Source organism: Coloeus monedula (assembly GCF_965178545.1).
Source record: "Coloeus monedula genome assembly, chromosome: 12".
NCBI lineage: Eukaryota > Metazoa > Chordata > Aves > Passeriformes > Corvidae > Coloeus > Coloeus monedula.
This window is the reverse complement of record NC_138792.1, coordinates 8,688,818-8,715,098: the sequence shown is the minus strand read 5'-3', so window position 1 is coordinate 8,715,098 and position 26,281 is coordinate 8,688,818. Positions and strand designations below refer to the sequence as shown.

Sequence of the window (26,281 nt, the reverse complement as noted above, 5' to 3'; positions counted from 1 at the left end):
CAAGTGTCTCTGAACTGAGTTCAGTATTTAACTAAACAAGAGTGTTCTTTTAGGTGACCCTGGACCAAGTGGACCACCAGGACTTCCAGGCCCACCAGGCATCCCTGGCATTGGTGGTCAAGGACCTCCTGGATCTCCAGGACCTCCAGGTCCTGTTGGGCCCCCAGGTAAAACCTGCATGAATGGTACCCACAGGTTATTTCTGGCATATACAAGCAGGTACACAAGATGCTGAAGGTCCAACTAGACAGATAGATAGACTGTGATAATTAGGTATATGTCTCTGAAGGGAGTTTGGTTGCCTTTGTCTAAAACGACTGATTGATGAAGATATGAACTTGTTCCATCTCTGCACAGAAGGGTACATGTGCATGCATGCACATCATTCTATTCATAAAGTTTGTTCAGGGAAATTCCTTTTCCCTTTCATTCAGTGAATGGGCTTGCTGTGCACCAACTCTTGATGTTGCAAATATGTGGCAGTCACCACAATAAGAACACTTTCTGTGGTCTTGAGCATGCTTTGTACCAAAGCCCTTCCAAACCCATCCAGTTCCTGCCATGCCTGTAGAATGTTTGCGTTGCATGTTTGTGAGCTACACTATTTGAATGTGTGTGCCAGCACTGGGCTTGGCATTGTTTGCAATGCATGCTGACAAATCATGGCCAGCTCTAAGACCATGGGTCATGGATTGGTTGGTCATACTCAGATCTTTATGAACTGTGAGCTGAGATTCAGCAAAGTGCTGAACGTGAAGGTAGGCAAGCACTTGAGTAAGTAGACCCATGGAGCTCGAGTTGTGCTCACATGCATAGTGTGGGTCATGTTTAAATCTGTTCTTCCTGAGTGGGGCAAGGAACATGTGGTCAGGGCACCAGTAAGGCTGGAATGTGCCCAGTGTTGGGAGCTAGGGACAGAAGGGATTGGGACAGGGCACACAGGGGTTCCCTGGGGTAGCAGTGGGTCCTGTGCCTGGCTCGGTGTGCTGACTGTGGAGTCCTGAGCTGCACTGGAGGATAAACTGAAACAGAAGGGCAATACAGGCCTGGTTTTGGGGTGAGGGAGGTTTGTAGTAGTGTGGGTTTGAATGTTTCATCCAATGCATGTTCTTTTGTCTTCCTGTAACATCTCCTCTGGTGCTGGCCAGGGTTTGATTTCATGTGACCACCGATTTATTCTGCAAAATACCAATGTTGACAAATGCACAATGATTACTGGAGTGGATGGATTTGAAATGCCTCTATTTTCACTCTTCATTTCTGTACTGATTAATCAGTGTGGCTACTAACAGCATGGGGCTCTGAAATCTGGTGCATGCTGGAAGGTGCTGCTTGAGAAATCCTTATTTCCCTTGGCACTGCTCTGTCTCTGTTTTGTGCAGAATGCCTTACATTCCCTTCTCCCATCCCTCATGTGTTTTACTAGGCTGTTTTGATTCTGTTCCTTATGCAGCATTAGGATACAGTTTCTGGGACTCTGTTTTTCAGGTAATTTGGAAAATTCTTGGAAGGAAGTCCCTGTCAAAATTTGCTTTCTTTTCCACCACCATTTATTCAAATAGTTTGCAGAAGCTCAACATTTTTCCTTTTTTGAATATGTAACAAATTACTTTAGAATTTACTGTGTTGTCTATATTGTTCTAATTATGATGTGATTACATTTTCAAGACCAGAAATTAGAATAGAATTAATTTCTATTTGAAAAAATATCTTTACCATTCTAGTTATGGAGTTTGTCCTATATATTATGTTCTCATTTTTTTTCTACTTGCTGATAGAAAGCTCTTGAACACAGAACATGTGTATCCCCTATCCATCATCTAGTACTGGTTTTTTTTCTCTGCAAAAAAAGCCATTTCAGGCACATGACACCACAGTTTAAAGCAGTGATAAGCTGCTGCCAGAGAGGAACATGCTTAGTATTAAATAAGTGGAAGTCTACAGCTTACTCCATCAAGAAAATTCAATCTGCCTTTTCAGTGTGCAAAGAACATGTGATGACATCACATGCAGCTGTGAGTGGGGTGACCATTACAGAGTTGGAATACTGCTGCCTTGGAGTTATTTATGAGGTTTTGGCATGGTGGTGTCAATTATCTCAGACTATGCCAGGGCATGCAACACGCAATATACCATCTGTGGGTGTAACAATGTACATTTACATAATAGCACTAAAAGAATGGGGGGAAATATGGAAAGGTTTTTTGTGTAATAAGGAAGGAACGTCTTTTGAAAATCGCTGTTTGAAGGGATTTAACAGAATGTGGGGCCAATCAATGAGAAGCTGATTGGTAGGGTGTACTCTGGTGCTCAGAAGGGGTCCAAGCCAGTATCTAGAAATGAGTTTTATAAGAAACATATCAGAAAAAGTTTGTTCCCCACTTTTGTGGAAAATACTAGACAAGGAGAGAAGGAAAAATAATTTTATTTTTAAACTGTACCATCAATATTTGAAAATATCTCAATGTTTGTTTTTTCTGAATACAGTGGTGGCTGCACTTTGAAAAAGATCTCCAAGTTTCCTTGCAGTCTGGTTTCTCTCAGCTGCATTAGCATTGAATTCTTTGTATTTAGATCTGTTTTCAGTAACTTTAGATAGATTTTTGTCTTTGTTCTAACCTATATGTGCTTTATTTTGTTTCCTAACTTAACGACTATTACAACTCCTTATTGCTACCTGTCTCAACTTCCTGATGAGCTCTAACTCGTTGGCTTTTGAACCTCAGGTCCCCCAGGTACTGTGGTTTCTTTACCAAAGCCTTTTCTTAAGCTGAGATTTATGAATACTGCTTTTTGGTCAGCTACTTCTCCAGAGTGAGCATCTTCACTGACACCATGCACTGGAGGGAAACGAGCTGCCTGCTTGCTTCCGCAGCGCCTCTCGAGCTCAGTGTCAGCATGGAACAATCTTAAGCATCTTTTGACAATTATTATTTTTCATTCAGGGAAAATACAATGCAGTGCAGAATTTTGCTATCCTTCAAAAATATTCAGCTAATGTTATCTTAGAATGTAGGAAAATGGAAAAATTAATGGAAATATGTGAATCTGAATACCTAATTATAAAATACAAACTAGTCTAATAAATTTGGCTTTTTCTTTTAATAATCAGACTTGAAGGGTTGTTGAAGAGATTTGTTTTCCTTTTGACATTCATTTGAATTGCATTTGTTACATCTTAGTAAAATTTTAGTAATGTTTCTCTTCAAGAGAATATAGCCTTGTAACACTTGGAAGTCATTCAAAAAAAAAAAAGGATTTAGAAGAATTGCGGGGTTTTCAGCCGTGGTAGGAATGGATTGCAACTAAAACTATTTCTACAGTACTATAGCCCGACAAACAGATCTCAGCCTTGCCTGACTTTTTGCTAAAAGGTTGTGTCTTAAAACATTGTCTAGGGTTGCAAGGCATTCCAGGGGAGAAAGGGGATCCAGGTCCTCCAGGCTTCGACGTTCCTGGTCCTCCAGGTGACCAAGGAGCTCCAGGATATCCAGGACCCCCTGGACTCCCAGGGCCTCAGGGTTCACCTGGGCCACCTGGCAGGGATGGAATACCTGGATTTCCAGGTAAGTTCATTTATTTTACCTGTGGACAAAGACCAAACTGCAGTTATGGGTGGTAGCTCGTTATGCTTGCCCATGCCAGCTTAAAGCACTTGGGTGTTTATCCTACCTATTTAAAGTTGGATATATGTAACCATTACATCTCATACTTTTAAAAAACATTGTCATAAAATATGTTGCTTTAAAATTCTTGTTACCTTTTCACTCTTCCCTATAACTTGATTTAAATTTTTTATACATTATTCTTTTTCATAACTTTCATACATGGCTTTGATCATCATTGTTATGATACTTCTCTAATTTATTTTGCGATTTTTTTTTTCTAGTCACTGCTATAATTTAGAACAAAATTTGTTTAAAAAGAATAATCATAAATGCTACTTGGTTTTAAGTATTAATTTCCTTATTCTAAGTGTTAGACTATTCAGTTAAGCTAGTCTGTTTTGCCCTTTGAAATAGCAATATTAAAAATGAACTTTGAGAATGTCTCTTGGATAGAGGGAGCAATACAAAAGATTCTAGAAATAGTGTATACTTAATTGTCTTCTTGCCTTTCCCTAAATTCAAGTTTGTTCAAGCTAGGATTTGTGTTTCAAACTGGGGAACTAAACCTCTTGGAGATATAAACATGCCTTCTACTGTAACAGAGCACTGCAAATTTTCTCAGGACCTAACTGGAAAAATTGCCACAGTTTTCAAGTGTCATTTTATCTGATTTAAATCTATACAACAACTGAGTGCTTTTAATTCCCTTAAAACAGGCTTATATGCATATGCTGGTTACTAAATACCATGGAGATCCGGGGAAACAAATTTAAGGTACCTGATAGGTTTTGAGTTTCTGTTCAAAATGACAATGTAGCTCAATGCTTTTAGGTGCCAAAGGTGAGATGGGTGTCATGGGAGCTCCTGGTCCTCCAGGGCCTCCGGGAACTCCTGGAAGAAATGGCCTGCTTGGCTTGAAAGGTAATGTTTGCTTTATTCACCCCTGAAAGGGATGCAGAATGCTGTTTTCCCTGTCCTGTGTTGAAAGGTTTTGTAATACTAACATCTAGGTTTTCATTTCTGGGACCTGCTCAAGTTATCGTCTTTTGACAGTGCTGATGTTCAGAATTGCTTTGCATTTTTAAGCCATAGCATTCAATCACTCTATTTAGATGATGTCATGAACTGTTAGCTATTTTAGAAACATTTCCTTTGGATTGATGGCATTGAAGTAGGGCAATACTTCTGAAGTGTGTTTTGAAATCTGCTTAAAACAGCAGAAAGAAGAAAATCAGTACCTTAGGGTTATGTAGTCATCCAGAATTAGCTATATAGGTATCACAGAGAATCTCTTCTCTCTACATTTTCCCAACCCCCTTGCTGGAGGTGAATTTTGAAAGAGTTTGGTAGCAAAAAACCTGATTCACCTCCCCAGAACAAGGAGGCTCTGAATCCAAAGCTGCTGTAGCTGTAGCTGTTGTGACCCCTCTGTGCTGGTGGCACAGCACAGTGGGGCTCTGGGAGCTCTGGAAGGCTCAGACAGGCACAGCTGTTTCCTCTGCTGCCCAGAGCTGACAAAACCCCTGTGCACTCCACTCACTCAGCTTTATTCCAGGGCTAAAAATGCTGTGGAGCACTTTCCATAAACTGCCTGATCATTGAGTGAATTCCAACTTCATGGATAAGTCATGGAATCCCTATGTAAGAAAAAGCATTACAAATACATTAGCCTACATTAAGGATTATATTTTTTTCCTTTTGTTGTCTGTACCTCCTGTAGGTAATAGTGGGTTACCTGGTCCGCCAGGGCCTCCTGGACCAGTGGGGCAGAAAGGCATCAAAGGTGAAGCAGGTCTGCCAGGTCCACCCGGAACAGTTGATCCCAAACAGCTGGGAGCAAAAGGAGAAAAAGGCGAGCCAGGTGTTCCAGGTAAAGAACTTTGCATGTGGATATGGGGAGGTGGTTTGTCCTCTCCACATAGTAGTGAGCTGTGACTGAATCCATCACTGTTCATTCTTTTTTACAGAAAAAAGTTAATTTGAAATATAGATGTGGTTTAAGGTTCTTGTATTTAGACTTTTTTTAAAGGGATTTTGTGACTAAGTTCCTCTTTATGGTTAGTTTGCAATGTCCTTGCTCATTTGGCACATGGCAGTTTTGTAATAGCACTAAGGTGCTTTCAGCAGCATTACAATTCAGTCTTCTAGGAGTTATTCCTAAGCATGATGAGAGAGTTGTCATAGCTTCTGTGCTGGCTGCATTCCTGCTGTCTCAAAGGCCCTTGGGTCTTTTCCTTGTAGGATGAAATTGCACAGGTCATCTGCTTGTGCACCACCTCTGAGCTAAATGTTATCTGTGTGTGTGTTTCTACTTGGGAAGTTAGCAGCCTGGAAGTTTTTCTCAAGTCTGTGTTCTCTCTCACTTTTGCTGGCCTCCTTTTCCTCCCCCACCAAGGGTTCTGATGTCTCCTTTGAACACTAATTTAGTCTTGAGAAGAGTAAAAAATATTGTACCCTAGAGAGAGCCAGAATGCTTTTACCTAGTGTTGTCCCAGCCATTACTGTGCTAATTTACCTATTGTGCTAATTTCTTGGAAGCCCAGGTAGGGTCCTAAAACACTATTTTTCCTTTTTCTGTGGAAGGAGATTTAACTGTCAGCAGGGCAACACAAAGTTATTCCATGGAATATCAGCCACATAGAATTTGTAAAAATCTGCTAAAACACCTGTATTAATTTTTATAATGTGTTAGTCCCAAAGTGATTTTGGTGTAGCAATGTAATTAAACTTGTATATCAATAATCTGGGTGAATGCAGAGGTTAGCATGGAGTCTGCTCATCCAGAAGACAGCCCTTTGAATGAAGTATATTGGCATTAGTTATGAAGTTACTTTTTTCTCTACTTACTTCTATTGTTCCTGCTCTGTAGTAATTTTAAAATTTCCAGAACAAATATTTTGTGTTCTGTGATACTTCTCTTTGCTAAACTAGGAGGAATTATATTTACTGAAGAAAAATCCCTATTTGGTTTTTTATTCATCCATAGCTACATCTGATCTCTTCAAGGTAAAAGAAAACATACAGTAGTAGTAATAATAATAAAATGTGACTTTTTCCCTCGAGGTATTCCTGGTTTATCAGGCCAGAAAGGTTATCAAGGTCTCCCAGGTGACCCAGGCCCACCAGGACTTAGTGGCCCACCAGGTGTGCCAGGATTGCCAGGTCAGTAAACAAGGCCTCATCTGGACAGTGTTGACGAATAAAGATTTGCATGTGTTTTTATCACATGGAGTTGGGATGTTAATCCACTTATATCTAAACTAACCTTAGGGATTTGCACTTAAAACTGCAGCACAGTTTTGGGACATTTAACATCATTATCCAAACAATATGCTTGAAGCTTTTTCCTTCAAACAGACCCAACAGCAGATTTAAACTGATCCCATTAAAGATTAAGATGTCTTTTAGGATGACTGGAAAAGTACTTGTTGCTCGAGCAAGCGACGTGACTGCAGGATCTGCCAACAGGACTTGTCATTTCATATATTTATTTTGTATATTGCTAAGCATTATACTTTGCAAATGGCCAAATGGATGTATTACAAAGGCTGTCTGGGTGTCACATATTTGCTTTAAAGAATTGCAAGGACCAAGAAAACAAATTCTGTTTTGCATTGCTACTCCCTACAGCTGTATCAATTTATCTGAGATCTTGAGTCCTTGTGTCTAATGTAGGCCTCACTCTAAATATCTTGTTGGGCTTGGGGAATATTGTTAACCATCCAGGACTCAAACTAGTTTGGCCATTGTAGGTTGCATTAAATTCTGTAATTGAGGCTGCTGAATACGTGTTGCACATAAGAAAGAGGTAATGTGTTCATTCTGCAGAGGAACTCATGAGAGACCAAGTCACACCAGTCCTGAATCCTTTCAGATGGTGACTAAATCATGGACTGGGATTTGACCTATTTCATTAGACTAATCTTCAAAACAAATAAGCAGTGGCCCTGATCAAATCTTGGCTTAGAACAAACTGCAGGTGTTGAATATTTTACTGCAAATGTGTGAAAAAGCATGTAGGAACAGTACGAGGCCTAAAGCAACTCCAAATCCATTGCCTTTGTAATCAGATGACAAGCATGTTCATATGAGAATGCATGGATATCAGAAACCTTTTGTTATTGCCATTAATTAACCCAATCACACCTTTCCTAGGCATCAAGGGAGACATGGGGCTTCCTGGGCAGCCAGGACCAACAGGACCTCCAGGATTAAAAGGAGCTGTAGGAGAGATGGGCCTTCCAGGTTAGTGTCTGTGCTTGAATTTTACTTCATTTGGGCCAGTGTTCTCCTTCTACATACTCCGAAGATGACCCTGTTTGTGTGTAGTATGTAATAATAAATAGCAATAAAGATGAGAATTGCATAAAACCCTACATACATAATTGATATTTTTAGATAATTGTTTTAGTTTGGTTTTAGAAGTACAAAAAAAACATTAGGTGTTCAAGGCCAGCCAGTGAAATTTTCAGGCCTTTCTAGTTTGGTTGCTGTACTTTAAATGATTTCTGTAAATTACTGCAGAAGTTTTATTTGTATTTTTTTAAATTTCATTTTATCTTTTGGACAGGTCCCCCTGGGATTAAAGGCAGCCAAGGAATAGCAGGACGTCCAGGGCAGCCTGGGCCTGCAGGATTTCCTGGACTGAAAGGGGAGAAAGGTGACCCTGGTCTTTCAAGCATTGGTATTCCTGGTCCCCCTGGACCAAAGGTACAAAATTCTTCAATTGAAAATTCCATGACAAAACTAGATTTTGTGTTGATTTTTTCCCCCCAACTATTACTTAATAGATAGTACATATAACTGTAAATATGTATATAAATATATTAGTAACAAGCAAAGTCAACTTTTCAGGTGGGATATAAATTTCTAATTTTAAAGGTGAATTTGTTTATATGTAACTTAATCAAGTTAAAGGAGAAGATTGTTTAACAGACTTTTCAAGTTGGGTTTACTTTGTGGCCTAATCTTCACTTTGGTAGTTGGTAGGGATTTATACAATTATCATTGTCCTGCTGTCTAATTATGTAGTTAATTCCTAAAAAATTAAGATGTGCATTTAAGAACAAATTATTAATAATATAGCATGGTTACTGCGGCTTAAAATTTTAAGGTCTGTATATAGTATTTGAATTAATATTTCCCTATATCATCCTTTCTGCCACCCACAAAAAAGTGACAAAAAGATCTTCAGGATGTCTAGCAGTCTTCACTGATGCCTTGCAATTGATGTTGAGCACAATTAACTTAGCAAAAACATTATATGGTTGAAGCTCCACAGGTTTCTTTTTTTAATTCTGCATTATCATGGGGTAAAAATCTCTGTTCCTCCTGGAAGAAAGGAAGGTACTTTTTTTCTTTAATGTAGGCCAGTTCTGAGGAAAAAATACTGTGCACAAAATTATAGGGGAAAACTGTTGAAGTCTTTACTATTGCTATTTCTGCTTAATTTTGTGTTGAGATGATTCACGTTACTGAGGAGAGGTGTACACAATATAATTGTGACCTTGATGTGATGGCAAGATGGGGAACATACAGTAGGGGCTTCCCCATCTTAAGAAGTCTGGGTTCTTATTTCTGCTTAATGTTTTCTAGGGAGATCTTGGCTTGCCTGGATACCCAGGTGGTCCAGGCTCTAAAGGTATAGCTGGAAATCCTGGTTTGCCTGGATTTCCGGGCAGTCCAGGTGCAAAAGGAGAGCCAGGCCTTCCTGGATTCCCAGGTAATTCTCAACAGTTTTTTTTCACTTCCCCTCTTGCTAATATTGGTATGAACAGCTAAACACAGTGGTTAATTGGGGGAGACTCCAGCTTTTTCAGAGTTTTGGACAATCTGCTGCTTCTAAGCTTTGTGCTGTTGGAATTGTCACAGCAAAAGTGTTGGAATGCATTTTTTATGAGTGCCTTCTGAAATCCTTCATCTGCTCTGAGGGGATGTAGCAGCTATGTTTGTTAATACTCTCCAGTCCCACAGCACGCACTCTTACCTCCTCTGACCCACAAATACTAGGGTTAAAAAAAAAAAAAACCAAGGTGTCCATATTTTTTCTTCATGAATCAATAAAAAAGTGCCATCCTGGAAAACTTAGCACTTTTTTTCATAGCATTCATTGTCTAAAAATGTGTTCTTAAGAGAAATCTCTGAAATATAATTAAAATAGATTTTGCACTGTTCTCTAAAAAATATTAATAGAAGTTGTTCACAGGTATATGTCAGTTTTTTGATGCAAAATTTAAAGAAACAAAGTTTCTACCTCTGCTGTGTTTACAGCACTGAAGGCTGTTTTACAAGTGTGCTTGGGCTGCTTTGATGTAGAAAATTAGGGAACTTACAACTGTGGTCATGACAGCAGGAAGCTTAGAAGAGAACAAAACCTGACCTTGAACCTGACAGTTTTTACCCTCTGTTTCATGTCATGCCTAAAAGACTGAACAGCCACAACGTGCATTGAGACCCTGCCTCAATACCTGATCAGGCTCAGGTGCTGTTCAGAGCAGACACTGCAACAGATCAGGAGTTTTTCCTACCTCCCACTCAGCTCATGCTGTAGGGGTGAGAATCCAGTATAAACTCTAACTAAGACCATTTTTATTAACTTCCTTTTTCAGGAAGTAAAAAGAGGATTGGGGAAGGACTATTCAATCCCAGTTCATAATGCTTTCAATTTGTCATCAAGCAGAAACACCTGTCTCTAAAATAGTAATTTTCTAGCAGACTGCCAAAGTTGCTGTGTGCTTGGCCATGGGCACTCAACAATTAGGAGGAGGCTCGAGAGTAGCAGTAAGGGCAGTTGTACCAGTATGTTTCGTTTCTGTACATTCTTTGCTTTATAATTCATCTCATTGATCAGCTGTAAATCTGCAAAATGAGCATAAATACAGTATCTTGGTAGAATTAGCTCATTTGTTACTCAGGGCATCTCAGACTGTAGCATTTAAAGATCTGCTGAAAAGTCCGTTTTGTTCGTTATTTGATTGAAATGCCTGTGCTTTACAGGAACGCCAGGAATTCCAGGACCAAAAGGTATTGAGGGCCCTCCAGGTAATCCTGGCCTGCCTGGACCACCTGGGCCAGTAGGTGAGCATGGACAGTGCAGCAGAGATCAGCTGCTTCTGTGAAAAACATAACACATTGAAGGCACTTCCTTTCTTCTTTTTAGCATCATGGAAATGCATCTATATGTACATGGGTGCTCAAACACCATTGCACACGCCTAATTCACTGAAATTAAGCAGTAAAGAAAGAAATTTAAACTTTCTTTTGAGGACTTGTATTTGCTGTCAATTCATTATCTATTGAAACAAGAAGTTAACTGTTTCAGTACTTATCAGCCTTATTTATGCTAAGTAATCCTGTGGTCTAACCTGTTTTTATAGGAGCAAAATCCTGATTTTTACTGAAGGGAAGCATTTTATTTTTAGCAAACAGTGACTGCTTGAAAATTCACAGGTCTAAAAGCCTTTTCTAAATTGTCAGGGGAGAGAGAGAAAGGTTTAAGATTACACCCCTGTAAATCTTTTATTGCATTACCACGCCTTTAGATTGAGATGGTGGGGAAGGGGATGCTGGGTTATTTTACTGCAGGTTAGGCAAGTGTGCTAATGTGTTCTGTCCCTGTTTTAGGTGATATTGGTCGTCCTGGCCCTCCTGGTCCTTCAGGGGAAAAGGGACAACCTGGTCGAGATGGTATCCCTGGACCAGCGGGTCAGAAGGGTGAACCAGGTTAGGTGTCCTTCCTGTTTGTTTTCTCCTCTTCACTCTACACTGGCATGTCCTGCTTGCTCTATTCTTTCTTTCCTGTAACTGCCCTTACACCTTCAAAGCTGCTCCTGTGGTTCCTGGCTGCTGGGTGGCTCACAAAGACTGCTGTCAAGCTGCCAGGGAAGCACAGGACAAGAATTCAGTCAGCTCTCCCGGATTTTATTACCTGGCTTTAACACCAGCCCCTGTTCCTGTATTCCATGGTAGCTGCATTGCTTCAGCCCAGTTACACAGTGGATAAACAGTGTAATCCCTGCTCTAAAGATAGATCTTCGAACAAAAATGCAAACATAGTAACTCCCAAAAGCTGAAAGAAGGTGGATTTCGAGGGGATGGAAACACTTAGGAAAGCTACAGATGCATTCAATAGCAAAACCTCCAACTTTAGGGAAGACTGGTGAGTGAATGAGAATACAAGTAATCTCAAGGAATCACATATTTCATTCTTCTAAGCCTCATATTCCCATTCCTGGAGACCTGAAAGCTAAATATTCATTTTTGTCTAAATCTCTTTTTTCAGGTCTACCAGGTTTTGGGCGTCCAGGACCCCCAGGACTCCCAGGATTGTCAGGTAAAGCTTTTCTGTTGCCCTTTGTTAAAAAGGTTCAATGTAAAATATATTTACACACAAAAAACAAGAAGGGTGGGTTGTATTTTCTGCAGCAAATGAATACTATAGCTACAAGTAAAATTTTTTTTTGTCAGCAGGCTTTTTTCAATTAACCACAGCAATGAAGACATTTTATTACTGACCACTGTATTTTGTAAACTAGCAATTATGCAGCCAGAATAAATGCACACAGAGCAATAGCCTACTGCATTGTATGGAACTTTGCTGATTTGTGTCAGTAAATAAAGCATTCATACAACAGATGACAAATGAAGCTGCTTTGAAAGTATAGCTTCTTGATACATTGCTCCGCTCTGGTAGCATTAAAGCTCCTATATTCCTCAGGCTTATTTGAAAATTTTGGAGTTGTGGCCAGACTTGTGCCTTCTGCAAGAGAGAGAAATGGCTTTGCAAGTTGGCTTTTGGACTTTATGGCAATTCGTAACAGTATTCACAAACATGGCTCTTTGGTTTCACAGGGCAAAAAGGAGAACTGGGGTTACCTGGCCCACCGGGACCCCCTGGACTTCCCGGTCTGAAGGGAGAACCAGGTTTCCAGGGATTCCCTGGTCTGCAGGGTCCCCCAGGCCCACCAGGAATACCAGGGCCACCTCTGGAAGGTCCTAAAGGTAGCCCTGGCCCACCAGGTGTTCCAGGAAGGCCAGGTAAGAGCATGATCCATACCTGCGAACATCTGCCAGTACTTTGATATTTTGCTGGTAGGTCATCAGCCTTTAAATTCTCTCAATTTATTTGGATGGATAAGGTCAAGCCTCATGGCATAGGTGTGTGGGCAACCAGAGCATTTTGTTGCCAAAAAGCCCTGGTATCTATAAGTAAACTAGCCTCAGTTTCTCTAAATTTCTGATGCCTGGCAGCAAAAATCGAAGGCGTTCCCGCGCGGGAGGTTCTCCGCATGCTGCCCCAGTAATCACTCGCAAGCACCATCCGACCTCTGAACTTTGAGACCTTTGCAGTGCTGGCACACGATCAGCAAACGTCATCGTGCACAAAAAACCAAAAGTAACAAACCCCATCATTCTAAGAGTCATGAAAATCAAATTCCCACTAGCATCCCAGCATGATCAGATTGGATACTGCTCCTCATCTCCGGGCCATGTAACACAAGTCATTGCTCCATTGTGTCACGTGGCTCCCATGGACTCCATCATGCCGTGTTCATCTTTCCATTCCATGTTTGCATTTTGTTCCTGCACCAACTAATTCTGGGAATGAGAAAACGCTACACTGAGTTAACATTGCTGAGCAACTATCTGGCCTGTGTTAGAAATTGATTTCTATTTTGTTATAGAATGTTTATTTGCATTTAGATACTGCTCTTGAAAAAATACAACTTTAATGAACCTGTCACAGCTCCAGGTCAAGCTTATTGCTGGATCTTGAATCCAGAAGTACTTTGCTGCCTCTAAGATTCATCTCACTTAACAGGCTTGACATTCTCCCTTAAAGAAGACTGCTTTCAAACCAAGCCATTGGTTGATGACACAGATTTTTTCCTTTGCATAGTAATGGTGAAGTAATATTTTTTATTGCCCTCAAATTATTCTTTTATTTAAAGACTTTTCTGAGGAAAGTTAGTTTTGAATTAGTACAATTGAAAAATAGCTGCAACACAGATGTTGTTGAATTTTGGGTATCAAGGGAGAGTTTAGCTTTGCAGTATACACGTGGAAAGATTTTAAGATTTGCTCTTTCCTCACGCTTGCTTCTGACACAAAAGGAGACAGTCACAATGGAAAATGGATTTTTTGAATAGAATTTTATCAAAATATTTTCTCTAGAGCTGAAAATGAATCATATGTTGTTATTATCAATGGCAATATGAGTTTTTTGTGTTGCAGAGTAGGCTATGAACTCATCTATCATAACTGTGCATTTAAAACATGAGTCATTGTAAACATTTGTTTTTAATTTATGACACCTTAAAACTGGGGTGCTATTTGCCAGTGTAATGAGGTTTTCTTTTAGTCCTAGTAAAAATACTTGAATTGTGCTGTATCCTAAACCTGCTTTGTGTGTGACTGGCATGGAACAACAACCCTATGGGTTAATAATCCCCAGCCAGTCACATGGCCTTCCTGGTTTCCTATTTGGTTAGTGGAATGAGGAGTACATGCCTTCTCCCTTTTTGCTGGAGGAACTGACTCCGTGCTGTGCCCCAGGCGCTCTACTCAGCCAGTGGAGCATCACTGCAGCACGTTTGTAGCCCCAGTTTGCTTTTGACTATCTGTAATTTTTCTGTATATAGAGTAGTGCAGCAGTTAAAATTTTGGCCCAGGACAGTGGTTGGTCCATAACAGTATAGGCTTTCATTTTTAAAACATTCTTATACAGAGGATATCTCCAAACTCTAAAGAAATCTTTAAAAGTAAACCAGCCTAAGCAACCTCTGAGGTATAGTGAAAGCACCAGCTGAGATTCTCTGGTCTGCTGTAGCATTGGGTTTTATGGAGCTGCTCATCCTGTTCAGGGTTCCCTGTGTAAATCAAGTGTTTACTGATTCTGATCAGCTGGGGAGGTGGAGCAATGGTGTAATCATTTTGTGCAGGTTTATGAGCAGGGGAAGCAACCAGTGAGGTTCTGCTCAGCCATGTTCTCTCTCTCCTTCTCTTTCTTTCTCTTATTTCCATTTTTGTTGCATGCAATGTATAAAGTGAAGCATTTGTTTTGCTCAGTTATGTGTGAACTAATGTGGATAAACCAAACTATTATTGCAGTTCTGGTACAATCAGCACTCCAGCCTTTTGTTTCTGATGATAACAGAGTATATTGTTAGAATGCTGATTTTGTAACATTTCAACATAAGGCAGTTACTCATAAAAGCAGCTGTGTGGCTGTCCAATTACCTCTTCTAGGGACCAAAATAAAACCAGAAGCTGTCTACTGTTTGTTGTTGACTTCTGGGTAAAATTCTAAGATTAGTAAAAGAGATTAAGTTAAACATGATATAGCTCTCTGATTCCAGTTGAGTTACCCCTAAAATAAATATTGATAGGTGGTGTTGGGATGGATTTATTAATTCATTATAAAATTAAGCCAATTTCCAGGGCAACAGAACATTGCTGTTACTCCACATGTCTATTTTCATTGCTATGAATAATAATAGTTTGGTGTTTTGCATACTGTATGTAAAGGAATATTGAGCTAAATCTAAAAAGAAAGGTTTAGTTGAATATGTTAGTTTGTTTATATTTCTAACAATTTTGATGTTTTTCCCCTTGTTCTAATGATGACCTTGGTGAATTCTGACCCCCTACTCCCAGGTCCCTCAGGTTAGCCCCGTAACTCCAAAATAATAACTTTGCATGAAAATGAATGTATTACTTCTGTAGTGTCTAAATGTAGATATGCAGAGTCATTTTTCAGACACACCTTTTAATTTGTGGTGGGAAAGAAATGCTCAGAGTTGGCTTTCAGCCATCTCCTCCATGTTCTTTTGGGACTGACACTGGAAGGACACTGGCTCTGCCCATGGTGGAAGACCTTGTGGGTCTAGATTTGCAAGGCTTTTATAAAGTGTCCCCAGCTGTGAAACTTGTTTTAGCTTTTCTTTTTTTTTTTTCCCCTCAGCGCAGCTGGAAACAATATATTCTGGTTTTCAGCTTTTTTTAAAAAAGCACATTGCACTGTCCTCCCATGCCTTGCTGTATAATTGTGTGTTGCAGCTTGGGCAAGTGACAGTACTCATTTTTATAGCACCTGCTACTCTCAAGTGACTTAAATAAATTAGATGCTTCTTTTATACCAACAGTATCTGTAGGAAAATTTATACAGACTAACAGTGATGCTTTAGATTCCCAACTTAGAGCCTTTTAAGTTTTCAGTGCAGAGAAATCCTTATTTCCATTGTTTTGCTTCACCAGCCCATTTAGAGGAAATGAGGAAAGTTCTTCCTTTCACAAGTATTTAATGAAAATAAAGCTCACAGCCCTGCCCTCCCTGGCACTAGGGCAGTGGGACAGAATTGGTGAGAACACAGTCGTTTCCAGAAGTTTATTGTAAGTTTTGTGTATCAGCATGGAGCACAAACTGGCACTTGGGAAGATTTTAACATCTGTGTCTAGACTGAAAATGACTTGGTATATCTATTTAATAATAATGATGTCTTTAGGTTTTGCTATGATGACTTTGAGGAAGCAAAGAACTGTCATGAAAATTCAATAAAGGAATACATTTTTGTTTTCAGCCTGCTGTCCTAAGCACCATGAGGTAGCAAATGTGGTAGCCCCTGATGTTTGAATCCTATTTTTATGCAGCCATGTAAAGAAAGGGAATGTGGCTTTACCTTTTAATTTAACTGTGGTCACCCAAGCAGTAACCACACTTCCAAAGAGAGCTGCCATCATGGGGTGCTGAGAGGAACTGAGTGATTGCATCGCATTTTGTTCCACCCTGACTGTGATCAGCCAGAATTCAGTGATGAACACACGTAGGACTGATTTATAAATCATAGCAAAACTTATCTATCAGTGAAATATAGTTTATAAGTACTTAACAGTAACAATGATATGTCCATGTCATTATTTTTAACAAGTGTATTACAGTTAGTATTTAAAATAATTTACCAAATATGTAAGAAATAGTGCTATGAGGTAAACGTGATGTGTATTTATTGTCGTTTTTAGCTGCAAATTGCATGGTGATATATTTAAATCATTTCACTGACATGAAATATGCAAGTGGCACAGGAGCTAAAATAATATATTAACTTAGGAGCATGGTAGGGACAACCAGCTTATCTTTTGAAAGAGGACATTTAAATCATTTTTCTAAGATGTTATCACATGCCGTTCTCCATATAACGTTAAGCAGGTAAATTAGCATCTTGGAATATTTTTTCTCAAGACAAAATAATGCCAACAGTAAAGGCAACAAATTCTAAATTTGCAAGTTCTGCTGTTTTTTTGCTTACAGCATTTGGAGCCCTGTTGATCCATGTCAATTCTGCTTAGTTTTAAAGAGGGTGTAAGCCTACTTTTCAGTCCTGGAATTGTATTCACAGATAGTTGAGGCTCATACGTGATTAGTGGTGATAAGTCCTTCTGCTAGTCACATTTCCCCCCTATCCAAAGCAGAATTTTCCACAAGAGTAAGCTGTAATTCACAATTTACCTATTTGTCAAGCTCCAGGCCCTGTGAGGCTAAATGTTGTCAGTGAAATGGTTACATAGTCCAAACCCTGTTGTGAGCAGGACTAACCAGTTATAGGCCTTAGCTGTAATGTTAAAGCAATAACACATTCTCTAGTGAAGCTTTAAGTTTGCTATTAAATGAAGTGTCAAATTAGTTTCAGTAGAGCCTAGTCACCAGAGTAACTTGTATCTGAAAATACCTGTGTTTGTGTATTCATGTGTGGTTTTATGCATGCGTGTGGATTATACTGTAAATACAAAATATGCTGGTGAAATGGGTTGTTGTGCAGTGTATTTGCTGTCATCTGTACTATTTCTAACTAGTAATCTTGTTTTGTACTGTGTGATGTCTGACCCTTCTAACATCGATCATTGGGCTTTGGTGAACTCTGATCCTTCCAGGTCCTCCAGGTTAGACTCTTAACTCGGGCAATTTGTTTTACTGCATTGCACTTGATGTAAGAGAAACAGATGTTTTCCTGTAATTCTGTGATTGTCTTTTTAAGGGCTGTGGTTACCCTGCAGACCGTATGTGTTTGATTAGCATGCCCCAGATGGTAACCTGGTATTATTATGCATGTATAAAAGAGCAAAATGAATACAAAAAATCCTTGCATGATGGGATGTTTTCTGTAGCTGAAACTGCTACAGGGTATATGTGAAATCTGGTACAAAATTGCTGTTGATTTTAAAAGGGAAGGAATTCTATACTCAAATTTGCATGCAGAAATACAAATCTTCAAATTTATCCATTGAGGATGTCAAAGGAGATGTTAAGTTATTCAAGGTTGCAGGAGAATGAAAATTCAGCACACTGATAAATGTTAGATTTGTACTACAGGAGAGACTGTCATAGCACTGTCCTGAAAAGAAATCCTTTTGTTAATCCAATTACGAGATCTAACTTGTAAAATGTTATTAGCTGTTGCTGCACTTGCTTATGGTTTATTTTGTCACAAATTAATACTGGTTACCTTCCATTTAGATGGTGGGACAAAGGTGGAGGTCTCATCTTTCAGTTCTCCAGATATCAAAGTTTCTTTTATAGCTACTGCTTTGCTTTGGATTAAGGTGGCTATAGCAAAGGCAAAATATTTAAAGACCAGTCCAGTTTTTCTATTAGATTTGCACAGTGTAATTCTACTAAAGATAAAAAAGTCAGTTGGAGGGAGAGTTATTCAACATAAGGAAGGTTCTGCAAATCAGGTTGTTACGTAGGCAAGGCAGAATGATGAGCTTCCTGCTGCCCAGCAGTCAGGAGACAGTACATGTGTGCTCCTTAATAGGTATGTCAAATTGTGACAAAAAAGCAGCAGTGTTTTACAGTCTTGAGGCTAGCTTACAAAAAGAATTCAGGCTGTTAAGAAGCACTTAAGATGTGGGGAATGTAATGCAGGTCAGCAGAGGGGATATTTGTACCATCTAATTTTGGGTTTCTTGGCTCCCAGTAAAGACACTGGGTCTGGTCACCAGTAAGCTGCTGATGCAGGTGAGCTGCACTGCCTTCTGGAAAGACCTGCTTCATCAGCTAGATAAGGAGCCTTGGTTCCTGATTTGGGTAGTGCAAATAATTCCTCTATTTGTTTTCTTTTTCGTTTACTCTGAATTTAGCATTGAAATAGAGCTGGGAAATGAAACCAAAATATCTTTCTTTTTAGTTTCTTTTGTTGGTTTTTTTTTTTTTTTTTTTTTTTTTTTTAAACACTGAAGGCACAAACTTGGTGGAGAATGATTGATACATACTGATATGTGCATATTTGTTCTGCAATGTTAAGGTCCACCAGGCCCAGAAGGTCCACGAGGGCCACCAGGCAGTGGAGGACTTAAAGGGGAAAAAGGGAACCCAGGTCCACCTGGCCCACCTGGCCTGACAGGTCCAAAGGGAGACCGAGGACCACCCGGACGCCAGGTAGGAAAAGAAATGGAGTTTTCCTCTAGTTAATTTTTAAATCCAATAAAAATGGAACATATTTGGGTGGAACCTGCAGTTTAACATAATAAAATAAAAGCCAAAATGTGGTAGCTAACACCCTGCCTCTTCCTTAGTTATCCCCCAGTATCTGGGCAGGATGTCCCTGCTATATTCCCATGGGAGCTGGAGCTGTCAGTTCAGCCTCGTGTTCCCATTCTCACTGACAGCCCCCTGTGGCCTCAGTCCTCCACAGCCCCCAGTGTGCTTGATTGTCCCCAGCCACCTGTTCCATTCTGGTTCTCTGGAATTGCTGAGATGGGGAAATAACATGAGGTTCTTCTCTCCAGGGGGATCCTGGTCGTCCAGGTCTGAATGGAATGAAGGGCGACCCCGGGGTTCCAGGCGTTCCAGGATTCCCAGGTATTTCACGGGGTATTCCCAGGCATTTAACCAGCATTTCAAGTGAAAACCTCCAGACACAGTAACAGCCTGTTTAGGCCGTTCCTGCAGCAGATTTTGTAAAACAGCATGTTCTTTCACTGAGTGACTGTGTGAATTCGATGTTTCAGGTATGAAGGGTCCCACTGGACCTGCAGGACCCGCTGGCCTCACGGGCAGCCAGGGACTGCCAGGCCCACCAGGTAGGAGTCCTGGGTAGTGACACTGTCACTTTTGCTCCCCATCAGTAGAATTTGTTACAGGGATGTAGGACTGAGTTGGTCTCAGCCAGAAGTCAAAGTAAAGTGAGCAAGCTCTTCAACACAATTCCAAGCTGTACTTTTTAGCCCCTACAAGTAATTTTAATATTCTATACTATGTAGCCAGTCTACATAGATTAATTCCTGTGAGAGGGGTCCTTAGAGGGGGTCACCAAGAGCACTTTTTTGTCCTGTATATACATTTATTTTTTTGCAATGATGGAGCTCTTGGCTTCTAATTTTGAAATAAAGAAACTGTTTCTAATGCTGTGTTCCACCTTGGTTTATCTAATACTAATCCTCTTTCTCTCAGGTCCACCAGGTTTACCAGGTACCATTGGACGAAGCATTGTTGTCAAAGGTGATCCTGGTCCCCCTGGTCCTCCAGGACAGCCTGGGTCCAAAGGGCCACCTGGATTGCCAGGGCCACAGGGATTGCCAGGTATGCTCCAAGGTGGCTGCAGAAGAAATGACCAGAAGTGTATCTGAGTGCAGGTGGCAGTGCCAGTGACATGGCACTGGCTGCAAAGATGAGTTACTGAGCTCAGCAAGAGGCAAGAGCGAAATTCAGGTTAATAGATAAATGCAGGCTTAATAGATAATAGAAAAGCACTGGATTCTACCATGTACATCTGGTTTAGTGGGCTGTTCTTGTCTCATGTATCAGAAAGAAGCAACAGCTGAGTCACTGACTACTTAAAAGATTTCTGTAGTGAGATTTCAAGAGCTTTTATTTCAGTTACGCTGTTGTGTGTTCTAGGTCCAATTGGTCTCCCTGGTGACCCAGGGAGAGATGGACTTCCTGGTTTTGATGGTCCAGCAGGACGTAAAGGAGAGAGAGGCCTTCCAGGCCAACCAGGTATGGTGTTTATCCTATGAGGATTCACTGGAAAAAGAGACTCCCATTTCTGTATGGAGGCTAATACTGGGAAGTAAGATCTTTGTTTCATGGGAATAATGATAAAATCATAATTTTAGGATTTTCTTAATGCAAAAATATTACAAACAGCTGAACATACTTTGATTTGGAACATTCTCAGCATTAACACATTGCTGGTCATTGCTGAATAACATTGTTAAGTGCTTTATCTCAAGCTCAATGGCATCCTCTTTGCAGCACAGATGATGCAGAGGAGATAACAAAGATTGTAGGAAACTGAAGAGAGATTAGTAAAATAATTCCTATTTTGCATGGAAATTATGAATGGGGAAAAACAGACTTCATAAAAGAGTTTCACCAAAGTCAGAGATTGGGCTACCACGTAGCTATTGCTTAGAACCGCTGAACTAGGATTTGAGAAATCAGACTGGGCACTGGGACAGTTTTCTAAAGGTGATAGATATTAAGTGCAACTTGTGAGAAAAAGTATTAGAATTTAAACAGTTCAAAAGAAACAAAAATCCACAACACCTCTTTTTCTTTTTTTCTCTGAGCAGCTCTATGAAATGTTAGCATTATCTTAGTGAAAAAATGTAAATAATGACTGCAGAGTAATACAGTCTAAATATCTGTAGTTATATTTCCTGATATTGCTGTTCAAGAACAGCCTTTTCTGATACATTTCTCAGTCATTTGACTCATTTTTGCTCACATTCAAGGCTGTTCTAGCTTATTTCCCCTTTTAGTAACCTATTCCAAAACTGGCAGCAACTTTTCTATTCATTTTGATGGGCTTTGGCTCAGGAGTTACCACAGCATGCCCTGGAGTGAGAATTGTCCCTGTTTCTGGCTCTGCCATTTATTTTGTGATCTTGAGCAAGATGTTTCAACATTATCTTAAGCTGCACATGCAGATATGTTTTGAAAGTGGAAAGCTGACTGAAGTCATTCCAGTGGCTGTCATGTCCTCTGCAGTTATCATAGTGCCTGACAGCTCTGAGAGTATTTAACTTCACAATACCCCTACAACACAGAGAAGTGCCACTGTTACAACCACCTATGACAATCTCCCTGATTCAACCAAGCTTAAATGAAAAAAAAAATTCAGGAAGACAGTGTTAGCAAATTATCAGGTGCCCTAACTCACAAGCACTCCATCACGAGACCAACATGTTGGTCCTAAAAGAGGAAGCAATGGTGTTAATCAATACTGTTTGTTGTGTTTCTCTTGTGTGAACAGGTTCACGAGGAATACAAGGACCTCCTGGTCCTGATGGCTTACAAGGCCCACCTGGTCCTCCTGGAACAGCTTCTGTTGCTCACGGATTCCTTATAACTCGGCACAGCCAGACCAGGGATACACCCCTATGTCCACAGGGAACATCAAGAATATATGATGGATTCTCTCTTCTGTATGTGCAAGGAAATGAGAGAGCACATGGCCAGGATTTGGGTGAGATAGTCTGTGTGCTCTGTCTTTGAGAGGAAACATGTTGTAGCTGCTTCTTCAATGCTTGGGTTCTATGAAGACACAACAGTCTTGGAGATTTCTTAGATGAGGATGGGGATTGCATACTAAGATCTGCTGTCTCCAGAGGATGCACATTGTAATTCAGGATGAAAGAATGTAAACCAAAATAAAGAAGTGACATTTTTCCCCCCCATGTGACAATCTGATATCACTTGCTGTGCACTCACAGGAGGAGAGGAAGGATCCAAAAGTACTGTTCTCAAAGAACTGCTATAAAAAGCAATGAAGTGAAAACTTTGATGTCTTCTATGTCTTACTCTGTAGGTACTGCTGGGAGCTGTCTTAGACGTTTCAGCACCATGCCCTTCATGTTCTGCAACATCAACAATGTTTGTAACTTTGCATCAAGGAATGACTATTCCTACTGGCTGTCGACACCGGAGCCGATGCCGATGAGCATGGAGCCACTGACTGGGCAAAGCATCCAGCCATTCATCAGCCGGTGAGGCACAGCAGGCTGTCAGGTCTCTTAATATCTGGATAAATAGCACAGCTTATCCATGTGTTTCCAACATGCAGGTTGGGTATTAAATGATGAATCTGTCATGTTTTATTCTGGGAGAGACTAGAAAAATAGCTTGTTTAAAAGTATTCAAAATAGCTTGTTTTAAAGTATTCATTGTCTTCAGAGGTTTGTCTCCCTGCAGCAGTGATAACAAGAGGCTGAAACGCTGTGCGAGCTGTCCTCAACCAAGCAAGCTCTGTAGTCACCATGGACAGGAAAAAGAACATGGGAGCCATGGCTTTAGGATTAAGGCGCTCACTTGGGGACTTTAAGCTTCCAGTTTTTGTTTCAGGAACTGCTTCAGTATTTTACCCAATGTACTAAAAATACAGAGAGATTTTGAGTTCCAAAATACTCTTACTGCAGTTACAAAATATGTGAGACGTAGAAGTCTAGATTAATAGGGGAGCCTCTCACAGGCGAGTTTTTGTTCCCTTTCTCAGTGTAAGAATTATTAAGAAAACATACTGCTATTGTATTTTAACATCACATGTTTCTCTGGTACTTCCCCTGTGTCCAGATGTGTTGTGTGTGAAGCTCCTGCTATGGTGATAGCTGTGCACAGTCAGACCATTCAGATCCCTTCATGTCCTGCAGGCTGGGACTCCCTCTGGATTGGTTACTCTTTCATGATGGTAAGAACTGCCTCCTAGTCCAGAAGCAGGTACTGCCTACCTGTGTCCTCAGCTGCTTTAGGACACTGATAAGAACTGCAAGGGTTGTTATTTAAAAGCTTTTTACCTTCAGTCACTAGCCAAGGTAGCCAAGATTGACAGGGTTTTCCAGTACACAGATCCCAGTGTCACTGACGTTTCTGGAGGTGTCTGACACCACACTATCTCTGCCAAGAATGAACTCTTCAGTAGTTGACTACTGTGCTATTCAATTTTTAACACCTAAGATCCGTGTTTGTGTCTTTCTTTCCTCCACTAGCACACCAGTGCTGGAGCAGAAGGCTCTGGACAGGCCTTGGCATCACCTGGATCCTGTCTGGAAGAATTCCGCTCAGCACCATTCATCGAATGCCATGGTCGGGGCACCTGTAATTATTATGCCAATTCATACAGTTTCTGGCTGGCAACTGTAGAGGTGTCAGAAATGTTCAGGTAAGAAAACCTGTTTCTTGTCTATTGCTTTATTCCAGAATGAACTCTTTGGCAACTGAATTTATTCCAAAGATCAAAAGAGATTTGTTTACAGGGAAATAGTTTAGCTTGTTTTCCCCCTCACAACCAGTTTTTCAAGTGTTTCTTTGGTAAGCCTTTAATATTATGTAAAAACTTGCTAGGGCACATTCTGTTTTGCAAGGAGTCAGATTCTTTCTGTGTCGATTTTATTCACATTTTGTTGTAGTACCTCCTCTGAAAGTAGTCCTACTGTGTTTACTATATTCGGAGCACAAAAGAACAATTTTGGGTTTTTTCTTGCCAAACCTTTCAATAAACTCAAATATGTGGAAAGGTAGTTCACAGATATACAAGGGATAGGAGTGAAGGGCAAGATCAACTCTACTTAAACCTTTTAAGGCAGAGGTTCATATAACTTGTTTTTTAAAATCTTGTATGAAGAAGGTTTCCTACCCTCCATGGCCAGCATTTTTTTCCACACTTTGCAGAAGGAAACAGGATGACATTTTGGCTGCAAGGAAGCCAGTGGCCATTCTGTCCTTAGCTTCTCTGCAGTCAGCATTTCAGCTGGAGTCTCTTAACTCCTCCAACTTTTTCCCTTTCAAGTTGAGTACCAAAATAATTTCTTTTTTGAAAAATCATTTCCTTTCATAGAATAAATAGCTACTGCCCTGTTTGTGTGCTGATAAAAAACTTAGTATTCCCACTGCCACCTAATTGAAAAGTGTAGCTTTGTGGCACAGGGCTGGCACTATGCTCTGAGCAGTGTGGCCCCTAAGCTGTTTTTGTGCAACACCTACAATCAGGGTACTTGATGTGATAATTCGTCACTCTTCAGTTTTCTGGGCAGTTGATTATTGGTAATTCACCTGTGAAAACTTCCTATTAGTAACTGCCATGCACCCTTGAGATTTGTCTCTACCATTTTCTCCCTCCCATAAAAATAACTTCCTTCTTCATTCTATTTTTTTAAAGAAACTTTTAAGCATTTGACTTATTTGAGTACACACATATTACACTAATTATATTAATCTCCCATCTTGTTACCCTTTCAAAATAAAAAAGCTACCACTTAAATACAGCTCTGACTGTAGCAGTACTTTTTATGTGTTCTTAAAGTACCGTTCAACTAAGCAACCCAAAGGCCAGAAACAGACCCCAGAAATAGTCTCAAATGTACAAAATTCACCTTCCTCTGTTTGTGTTTGTGTTCCATCACCTGCCAGCCTGAAGCAGGTGCTTAGCATACCTTGGGGACACTGAGACACTGACACAACTGAACATCTGTCACCTGGGGACAGACAGAACCATCACTCTTAAGAAAAACCTCTCCAATTCAGGATTCATTCCCTGCTCACATACTTAAGTGTTACATGAAACTGTGAATTAAACAGAAGTTGAAATGAACTGTAAACAAAGAAAAAGCTAATCCAACCTTTCCTTTGTGTCCTCCTTTCCAACCAGCAAACCTCAGTCAGAGACACTGAAAGCTGGAGACTTGAGGACGCGTATTAGTCGTTGTCAAGTTTGCATGAAGAAGACGTAACGTCTTGGAGAATGTTTTATAAAACAGTTGAAAATTCCTAAGATGCACTGTCTTCCAGCTGCAACAATGGTGCTACTGTGCAGAAAGAAAAGAAAAAACAAATCCAAACTGTTTTAACCATGCAAATTCAAGTGTACCTCACTCATGTGCCAAACTAAGAGTTGTTCAGTACATATTTGACAACAGGACTAAGATGAAAGAATTGACCTCTTGGAAACAGAAAAGAACACTCGAGGTTCACAAAGGATCAGAAGATGAAAAACTTTCATTTCTCTCCCTGTACCAAAATGGCACCTTTTTGATCAACCAAGAGAATAGAGAAGAACACAACACACTGAGTATGTTTAAAATAACAAGACTGCAGTTTCGAAAAACATTTTTCATGGTGCTACTAACCCTACTGTATCCCAGGTTTTTAATATTAAATTTTAAGCTTATTTCTCTTTGTAAGTAATGAAATGTGTATATTATGTAAACACCTTTTTAATCTAAACTTTCAGTCATTTAGAAACAAACCAGACTGATATAAAAATCCTTATGTCTAAAATTAAAAGATAAGACAGTATTTTATTATGAAACTTGGGGTACAAAGAGAATTTACCCCTTTTATGCCAACTTATTCATTTAATTTTCATTTAATTCCTCAGTTGCCAACCTGATCTATTTGGGGAATGCACAGTTATTCTGAAGTAATTTTGATCAGGGTTTTAAATGTTGTACACCATGCTATCAGTGGTTTTATTTGTGCTTAGAAATCCCAATCCACTTGAAAAGGGGTTTTTTATCTTGTGAAAATATGTGAAATTATTAGCCATATTCTATATCCTTCTTTTAAGAATACAAGTCACATTCACATTTTAGTAATCAGTTTGGTTTAACCAAACCTGTCCTTTGGGAATATCCAGATACCAAAGCATTTAGGATGATGCTTACATGAAACTTCAACTCTG

General features: G+C 40.0%; 1 protein-coding gene across 1 annotated transcript in view; it reads left to right on the top strand.

Moving 5' to 3' along the window:
- COL4A5 (collagen type IV alpha 5 chain) overlaps nucleotides 1–25,768 on the top strand; it is a gene marked incomplete at its 5' end in the record, with an annotated part of 54,277 nt that extends 28,509 nt beyond the window's left edge. The window contains 22 exons of the mRNA XM_082289746.1: nucleotides 54–167; nucleotides 3,399–3,566; nucleotides 4,440–4,529; nucleotides 5,329–5,478; nucleotides 6,672–6,770; nucleotides 7,764–7,853; nucleotides 8,179–8,318; nucleotides 9,204–9,330; nucleotides 10,605–10,685; nucleotides 11,232–11,330; nucleotides 11,890–11,940; nucleotides 12,459–12,644; nucleotides 18,908–19,041; nucleotides 19,392–19,464; nucleotides 19,614–19,685; nucleotides 20,056–20,184; nucleotides 20,503–20,601; nucleotides 21,863–22,075; nucleotides 22,418–22,595; nucleotides 23,179–23,293; nucleotides 23,592–23,764; nucleotides 25,250–25,768. Coding sequence (XP_082145872.1) covers nucleotides 54–167; nucleotides 3,399–3,566; nucleotides 4,440–4,529; nucleotides 5,329–5,478; nucleotides 6,672–6,770; nucleotides 7,764–7,853; nucleotides 8,179–8,318; nucleotides 9,204–9,330; nucleotides 10,605–10,685; nucleotides 11,232–11,330; nucleotides 11,890–11,940; nucleotides 12,459–12,644; nucleotides 18,908–19,041; nucleotides 19,392–19,464; nucleotides 19,614–19,685; nucleotides 20,056–20,184; nucleotides 20,503–20,601; nucleotides 21,863–22,075; nucleotides 22,418–22,595; nucleotides 23,179–23,293; nucleotides 23,592–23,764; nucleotides 25,250–25,331 — 2,663 coding nt within the window. The 3' untranslated portion in view covers nucleotides 25,332–25,768. The remainder of the gene's footprint in view (nucleotides 1–53; nucleotides 168–3,398; nucleotides 3,567–4,439; nucleotides 4,530–5,328; nucleotides 5,479–6,671; nucleotides 6,771–7,763; nucleotides 7,854–8,178; nucleotides 8,319–9,203; nucleotides 9,331–10,604; nucleotides 10,686–11,231; nucleotides 11,331–11,889; nucleotides 11,941–12,458; nucleotides 12,645–18,907; nucleotides 19,042–19,391; nucleotides 19,465–19,613; nucleotides 19,686–20,055; nucleotides 20,185–20,502; nucleotides 20,602–21,862; nucleotides 22,076–22,417; nucleotides 22,596–23,178; nucleotides 23,294–23,591; nucleotides 23,765–25,249) is intronic.
- Nucleotides 25,769–26,281: the final 513 nt, after the last annotated feature.